The sequence below is a fragment of the Gavialis gangeticus genome, unplaced genomic scaffold (genome assembly GCF_001723915.1).
Source record: "Gavialis gangeticus isolate Ggan-Ray unplaced genomic scaffold, GavGan_comp1, whole genome shotgun sequence".
Classification (NCBI taxonomy): Eukaryota; Metazoa; Chordata; order Crocodylia; family Gavialidae; genus Gavialis; species Gavialis gangeticus.
Genome location: NW_017729030.1, coordinates 30,135,198 through 30,143,726, shown reverse-complemented (window position 1 = coordinate 30,143,726; position 8,529 = coordinate 30,135,198). Strand labels below are relative to the sequence as shown.

Sequence of the window (8,529 nt, the reverse complement as noted above, 5' to 3'; positions counted from 1 at the left end):
TTTTTTTTTTTTTTTTTTTTTGACCCACTGAAAAGTTGGACTTGGGTGCCTAAAAGAGGTTTGGGTGTAAGGTATCTTAAAAATCTAGCCTTGTGAAGTTTTGTTTTTAACTTTAGTGGCAAAATGACCAAATATATAGAAACATGAATTATAAAATCCTTAAAGGAACAAGAATGGACTGTTTTGAAATATTTTGTGTAGAACCATAGTTGTTTTACATAGTTATTGGTTGATACACATACTATTTACTTGTCATTTTCAGACATAGTTCAGCATAGTGTGCAGGATGTCCCTAGAACTACACTTTGCCCTGTTGTGAAACAGTACAAGACTTTGTTTTATAATTGTTAACACACTAGAAGAGAGTCCTAAATTAGGCTAAATTAGCAGCCGTCTAAAACTCTGGATTTAAGAGGTTAATTAACAAGCTCATGCCTTTATAGCCAAGATACAGACTTACTGGGTAAGGCTGTGTATCTTTTTCCTACCTTCAGAATTGTAAGTAATGGGATCACGGCAGGAAAAAACTAAATGCATCACATGTAAACAACAGTCATCACCCTTTTCCTGTTGAAGCAATCAAAAAGTTGTATAGTCAGTCTACCAAGTTCTGGGATTCCCCATAGTCTTGTAGAAGCTCAAATTTCCCTTTCTCAATGGACTGGGTTAGTGTAAGAAATTTTTAATCAGCATGCCAGGGGAAAAAAAAAACTATGTTTAACAGAACATTTTAATGCTTCTTTTTTTTTTTTAGAAAGAGTTACAAAATATGGAATGAAAAGATAGTCCAAAATTGGCACATTCACACAAATTGTTGATATACAGACTGTAGTGCAAGTTCCCATATTAAAACATGTTGAATGCAACACAAGAACTATACTTGCAAAACACTTTTATTTCATATTGTACAGTTAAAACATACGTTTTTAAAAGTTTACAGTACTGGAGGACGTATCTACTGCAACTAAAGATGTTAGCAGAGGATTTGATAACAATATTTTAGTTCACAAAGAGGTTTTGTTCAACACATTTGGTTTTCCATAGATTTAAGCCAGCCTCTCCATAGGCTGAATGTGGCCTATTCAGAGAAAACAACCAGCTGTAGAAAAGATAGAATGATTCAAACAAAACATGCCAGCCCTGCATCTGCAAGTCAAAGGCATATATATTAATTTTCCCCACATCCATACCTGGAACTAACTCTCCCCCTGAGACAAGGCCAGATTATGACATGCTGGGGCCCTAAACTATGTCAAGTTTAAGAGGCACCATAGCATTACCAAATCCAGCACTTCCCCCACCGCTTCGGGACTGGCCGCTGCTCCACTCCCGCTAGCCCGGAAGTGGCAAGGGAAGCTTGCACGTAGCTGCTGCCGCCTCCTTTAAGCACCCCGTGCCACTGCTCTGAGTGCGGCTAGTGCCCTGGGACCAGCCACTGCTACTCCACCCCTTCCCAGGTCCGTGACTGGCTGCAGTGCCAGTTTTAAAAAAACAGCATTTTCAAATTTCCAGCATGTGCTCGGGACTGCTGGGTTTGTGAGGTTTTACTGTATTTTTTTCATATTTAGAGGCTTCTCATAATGTGAGGCCCTAAGCTGTAGCTTACTTAGCTTGTGCCTAAATCCAGCACTGCCCTGCAGGGCCTCCCAGCTGCATGCAGTTACTCTCCAACTGCAGAGATGAGGAAGGAACAACTCCCAAGTCCTCATCATCATAAGTTTCAATGTTTTACTGGACAGATCTTCTGGAGAGTGCTTCCTTACTGTCTGTTAATCAGTAGAGCCATGAAAAAGGTAAGATCTTGACTAGTCTTGGAGACAATAGCCTCTTTTGTCCCCAAATTTTTCTAATTATCATTTTGTGCAAATGTCAAACTCTCCCTTCTGAGCTCCATTTTCGGAAGCTGTAATTGAGAAGCACATAGCTTAGGTTGTACAACCTCTTTATAGTTTTAACATGGTGATCTTACATTGTCTTGTGGAATATCCTTCCTTGTGGAGTAAGTCATCAGATGACACAGTGAGCATCATTTGCCAGATATACGCTTGTCCTAAGGAAGTAAGTGTGGCCAGCCAGTAAAGCTTAGAAACTGGCAATACCTAGAAGTTCCCAAGAAAGTAAAAGTACTTCCATAAAATTAAAATATAGTTCCTGCATGTACGGAAGCTGGAAGCTGAATTTGGGCTAACTGGACCTGAATTTCCTCATGCTTTATATCTGTATAATGCAACAAATTATTTCTCTACTTTAAGGTATGTGATCAGATTGTATAAAAGTGTTTTTAAGCTGCCACGGCCAACGTTTCCTCAGACGTGCACAACTTTGGTATCAGTGGACCCTAGAACTGAATTTCACTTTAAGTACTTGAAGTAAGAAAATTGCAGGAACTCAATAAAGCTTCAGAAATAAGTACCTTGCAATAAAACAATGATTAGTCATACAGTAAACTTGGACAATCCAAGCATGGAAGGGTTTGGGGTTTGTTTGGAAGTCTAAGAAATATTGACAAGTCAACCTAGTCTTCCCTAGACTTGCTGGAGAACATCTGTACTGTGGCTCCATACTTTAAATGAAGGTAAATGGTGCAGAATCCATGGTGCTGAAACAATATCCATTTTTCCCAAAGTGTTTGTCACTGAAAGTGGTGTTATTTAAAAAAAAACCCAACAGACAAAACTTGAACCCCCCACAACTATTATAGTCTAAATCCACCCTCAGCTTTCACCTTTGTAATATCTCATTTTGCTTGTTCTTCTGTCTGTCAACTAGAATCATCCTACATAGGGCCTCAATTTTAACAAAACAGATTCTACTGAAAAACTGCAAAACAAAAATGCATCCTTTCAAGCTCTCTTTAGATTTGTGAAGCATCATGAAAAAGGGATGTAAGCCAGGTATTTTCTAAGTGTTTTGCAGATCACATTTTAAAATAACTCTGAGAGAAGGCAACAAACATTAATACAAACTAGTTTTCTTCATAATCCTCAAAAATTCCTGCTCGTTTACTTCTCCATCTCCATCTCTGTCAGCTTCTTCAATCATTTCCTGTAAAGAGGTGACAAACAGATTCAAAACAACACCTTTCACTTACTTTAAAACTTATGAAAAAACATTTTAAAAGTAAACAAGCTTTTGCTGAGATTTTTAGTAATGCATTTAATTCCAGAACTCCCACTAAATTTACTGAAACCATACTTGTAAAGGTATGAGGATAGACCCAAAGTTCGCTGGGAAAATACTGTTGAATTCCAAAATTTACCTGTAGCTCTTCATCTGTTAAATTCTCTCCCAGCTCCTTGGCAACTCTCTTTAGGTTTTTGAAAGAAATCTTTCCTGTCCCATCATCATCAAATAATCGGAAGGCTTTCAAGATTTCTTCTTTTGAATCTTTCTCACTCTGAAATGAAAGTGAAAGGAAAAGAATATCCTACTATCTAAATATCCTTTTTCAGCATTCCTCTATCACACTGGGTAGTCTGAAAAAATCAAAATGATTCCTACCATTTTTTGGGTCATCATAGCCAAAAAGTCTTCAAAGTCAATGGTGCCACTTCCTTCTTTGTCAATATCTGCTATCATTTTTTTAATTTCTTCTTTCTTTGGTTCAAAGCCTAGAGCACGCATTGCAACCTGGTTGAAAGAGCAATTTCATTTATGTATAGAAGATACCAATAGAATTATAACAATACCATTTGCATTAAACTGCTTCATTTTTGTCTCTCCACATTATAAACATAAAGCTTACAAAGCATAAAGAAAACCCTTATCGTTATTTTTCATTATTGCAGTTATTAATAGTAGTAGGGCTTAGTAATCTTAAAACTCAGCAGTATCTCTTCTGCACCTACTTCAAACAAGGGATTTTCTCCTTTGATGACTGTGTTCAGTACTACCATAAGCATTTTCAATCTATTTTAATTTACACAGTTATTTTCAAGATATTTCACAAAGAGACTGAATTATCAAACCAGAGACTTGACCCTACCCCCACTAGAATCTATGGCAGAACTTCTACCACATATCAGTGGAACTAGAATCATGTAAGCATAATACTTATTGGGTTTTATAACTCACTTGTGTAAAAACATTTTAAAATAATCCCCAATTCTAGCTCTGGACAGGAAAGGAAACAAAACCGGAGTCATGTAGGTATTCAGAATCCTTAAATCTGGTCAGTGTGCCAGACAAAACAAAAACAAACTAGAATCCCTGTCTTTGACTCTTACAGGGAATGTCTACACATACATTTACATCAGCTTAAATTTACTGTGCAGTAAGATACTGCACAGTAAGCAGGAATAGGCCAGCGTCTACATGTGCAGGCATTAAAGTGCATTAATGCTATGTGTGGACTGACTTGGGACTAACTTTAGTCCCAAGTCAGTACACAACACACAGTGTTAGTGTGCAGGAAGGTGTCTACACTTGCGTTACTGCGCAGTAAGTAATCAGGCGTAAATTTAAGCCCAAGTCACCTAAGTCGCCATAGTTACTGTGTAATACAGGCACACAAGTGTAGGCACGTGCATATACTGCACAGTAATTTTGGTTACTACACGGTAAATGCACAAGCATGGATGCACCCAAAAAGTACAAATTTTATGGCTGCTATAAAAAAGGCAGAGAAAAATCTGTTCTCCCTTGATACAGATGGCAGGACTAGAGGCAGTGGGTCTAAGTCTCAGGAAGAGTTCTTAATTGCAAGAGCAGTAGGGCAGTAGAAGTAGCTGCTTAGTGAAGTTATCACATCTCTTTCCCTTAAGGCACAGATTGTCAACTAAGGGTATGCGTACCCTGCGGGTACTTGGGAAGGCCCTAGGGGGTATGTGCAGGTGGGCAGGGATGGAGAGCTGCTACCCACCACCCCATTTCGCTGCTGCCTCCCAGGAGCAGGGTTAGGTGAGGGCAGCAGTGCCCCTCTGTGCTGCCACCACCATCCACCACCCTGTGCCACCCTACTCCACGTTTGGCCACGTGCCACCCTGCTCCAGGTCCAGTTGTGCCCCCGTGCCACCCTACCCTCCCACTCCGCTTCCGGCTGCCAGAGGTACACTGACTAAAATAGACTGAAAATCCCTGCCTTAAGGTTTTCAAAAGGAAGCTAAACAGGCATCCACCTATGGGATGGTTTAGAACAGCAAATACTGCATCTGAGCAGGGGGTTGGATTAGATGGGCAGGGCCAACTTGTGACATAAGTGCCCCACGTGGCACAGGCAGCCACTGTGTGCAGCACACAGCAGACTGGGGAGGAGACAGGCAGCAAGATTTTTGTTGTTATGGAACAGGAAAAAAAATTAAAATCACTATAAATGCCCCCTCATTTCCCTCCTCCCCTTACCCACTTCCAAGGAAAAACTCAATCCCTGAACTGCCTTAGAAATAATCCAATCTACTACATGCATTCCTGATGTTACAAAAGAAATATGTTGTGTTTTACTCTTAGCTTAGAAGCAGGTTAGTTTCTCCATTAGTTTTAATACTAATGCAATATACTCATTAGAATATTCGGGCCCTGTTACCCAGGGTAATTGGGCACTAGAAGTTTTTTAGATTGGGTACTCAGAAATTCAGCTGTGTTTGCAAAGTGTAGCCTTTGTATACCAGGCCATTTCAGATCATATTTATGATGATAACATTTTACAACTGAGTTCAGAGACCAAAGAGGAAAAGATGTCAAAAAGCACAATTTTGCCAATAAATGTAATGCAAAAGAAAAGACCTTCAGTTCTTTTACATCAATGCTTCCAGATCCATCAGTATCAAATAAATCAAATGCTTCCCTGATCTCTTGCTTCTGCTCTTCTGTTAATTCAGGTTTCAATCCACTTTTCTTCCTCTGGGCTGCACCCAACCCAGGTTTCCTGTAGTTGGAGGCCTACAAGAAGTGGGTGAAAAATAAAACTTAATTAAAAAACACGTTTTTTTGGAAAAACAAACCATAAAAGTACCTATAGTAGTGCAACTGTAGGGAGAGCTGGGTATCTGCCCTGGCACCAACTCAGAGGGGGTGCCAATATGGCCCCTTCCCCCCAGGAGTTTTTACTACTGCATGTGTCACCTGGCCATAGGAGCCATAAAGGTGCAGCCCCATGCCCATTAGTAAATCAGAGAGGGGGTGGGGGTGCCAGGTAAGCTGAAGTTGTGTAGAGTGCATCTCCCCATCCTCTGAGAGGTGCAGCCCTGCACCCAGAAGTGTATAGAGGGTGGGGGGGAAGGAGTGAACAGGCCACCAGAAACAGCCCCTAGGGAACCTGTGCCTCTGCGCCAGAGCACAGGGAGCTTGTCCCTTTGCTACAGCAACTTAAGCCCATATTGCTACAGCAAGTCCTGTAGATATAGCAGGTGCTGCTGGAGTGCAGAGCGCAGGGGCAGTTGAGATCCCCCACATCCCCATCCTGCTCTCCAGTGGTCAGCATAATCTTTCCCACAAACACCTTTGCCCCAGGCACTGAATGATCTCCCTGCATGTCTGAGTACCCAGCAGGGGCAGAATTGAAAGAGGACTTTCTTTGCTGGAACTGCAGGAGATTGAGTCTTTGGTGGCTACTCCTCAAAAATCCCTTTGCTTAGACTACCCGAAGACAAATAGAGAAAGTGCTGGGCTTTATGCATCACAGCAAAAGCAAAGTAACTGGATGTTTGTATTAGAAGGATCAGTAACTAAACAGTATCAACCCATGAACAGTCATCTTTCAGTCTTGGTGTTAAGGTGCTACTGAGATGATTGAGCATGTTGTTCTCTCCTGGCTGTCACAGCATTGGTTTAGCCTTAAAATGAGAAGAACACAGAGGCTTTGACTCTGAGCAAGACGTCTCCATTCCTGTTCTCTCTGCACAGAAATGTGAGTCCAGAGAAGCAGCCCATGGCTGTGTCTACACTTTACAGCTTTGGCAGCTGAATGCCAGGTCTCTCGGCACCAGTGTGCACATGCAGATGCCCTGTGTTGGCAGAACCTTCCGCCCTGCTCCCAGTACCCTGCCCCTGCAAGGCTTCTGCTGCCGTCCAGCTGCCATAGACACACTCTTACACCCTCAGCCCACCTCTGCAGTCTACGGTAAGCTCCGATGCCTGAGACAGTGCAAACTTAGTGTAGACTTAGCCTCAGGGAACAACTACATTGCAGCCAAAGTAATGACAGCAGAATAAGCTACCTCAGGGTATGTAGGCACTAAACCAGCTGCTGGGGTATGGGCAGCAGCACAGCCAAGGAAGCACAATGCTTGTTGTGAAACCCACACAGGAAGCACGAGGTCTGTGCTCTCACCTCTCCATTGTGTCCATTTGGGAAGTACTTGGAGGCCTGCCCTTTCTCTCAGAGCAGCCCCGGAGTGCCTGCGATCTGTATGCTGCTTTCTGTGCTCCCCATGGGGCTGCTGAAACCAGCAAATGGCCAGAGTCTGGTGTCTGCCACCACGACCGGCCTAAGCTGTCATGTCAGGAGAGCCAGGCCTTTGTGATGTGCCTAGTGGATGAGGGCTTGGGCCCATCTATCAGCCTCCCATAGCTGGGAAACAAGGTTCTTTGGGTAGATGTGATATCTTTTATTAGACCAACTAAGGAGGTGGAAAATTTGTTCTTTCAAAGCTTTTGGGTACAAACACCCTTCTTCAGGCACAGGGAGGGTCTGCTTGTGTGGAATAGAAGCTGCCACAAAACACCAACAGACTCCCTCTCTGCCCGAAAAAGGATGTTTGTGCCCAAAGGTTTGCAAGGAATATTTTTTTCCAACTACTTAATTGATCAGATAAAAGATACTGTACCATTACATTTACCCAAAGAACCTTGTCGGCCTGTGTCCTTTGACCAACACAGCTACAGCTGATGCTCCCCATCGCAGGGAAATACAAAACTCTAAAACTTGTGGTTCAGAGGCAATACCTTTTATTAGACCAGCTAAAAAAACAGCAAAAAAACCCAAACAATATTTTTTTTTCTTTGCAAGCTTTCGAGCACTCAGCTGAGTCCTGGGGACACGTAAGATGCAAGCAGGGCCAGGAGTGAGGTACAGCAGGAGCTGGGGCCAGGGAGCCAGCCACTGCCCACAGGCCCCACCGGCGAGTGTCAGCAGCCAGCGGAGGTAAGAGCTACCCCCTCCACTGCACTATTATATTAATGCAATATAAGATTGCAATACCCCCTCCCCAATCTCCCCGCGTATCCGGCGCTCCGGGCCCGGGGCGGCGCCCCCCGACTCACCATGTGCCCAGGCAGGAGGCCTCTCTTCGTGTCAGCGTCTCCGGGCAGCGCAGCCCGGCCAATGGGCGAGGACAACGCTCCGCAGGGCCTCGCCCATCTCTGTCCCCCGGGCCAATCAGGCGGCGCGGGCCCTCCGTGGCGTCATAGAGAACGCCCGCGGGGTCAGCCCGGGTCGATACACAAAGCGCCGAGGCGTCCGTATCCCGGCAACCAGGCCAGCTGCGGAGCGGCTGCGCAGGCGCGGCGGGACCCCAGCCCCTCCCAGCGCGGTCAGTAGTGGGGCGGTGCGGCGGGCTCCTGGCCCGTCGGTGCTCGTTCGCTGGGGCGCGG

General features: G+C 43.9%; 1 protein-coding gene across 1 annotated transcript; it reads right to left on the bottom strand.

The window, feature by feature from the left end:
* Nucleotides 1-2,209: 2,209 nt before the first annotated feature.
* Nucleotides 2,210-8,333, bottom strand: LOC109301133 (caltractin). The gene is made up of 5 exons (XM_019522058.1): nt 8,200-8,333; nt 5,722-5,877; nt 3,502-3,630; nt 3,260-3,397; nt 2,210-3,045 (listed from the first exon to the last, which is right to left on the bottom strand). Exons 1-5 carry the CDS (start codon nt 8,200-8,202, stop codon nt 2,956-2,958), a joined length of 516 nt encoding a protein of 171 aa, XP_019377603.1. The 5' UTR covers nt 8,203-8,333; the 3' UTR covers nt 2,210-2,955.
* Between the last annotated feature and the right edge of the window lie 196 nt (nt 8,334-8,529).

Bases quoted from the DNA above. Each gene is read 5' to 3' on its own strand.
- LOC109301133 (XM_019522058.1), bottom strand. The intron at 3,398-3,501 runs GTAGGAATCATT...CTTTCATTTCAG, and splicing joins CTATGATGACCCAAAAAATG to AGTGAGAAAGATTCAAAAGA. The intron at 3,046-3,259 runs GTAAATTTTGGA...ACCTCTTTACAG, and splicing joins TAACAGATGAAGAGCTACAG to GAAATGATTGAAGAAGCTGA.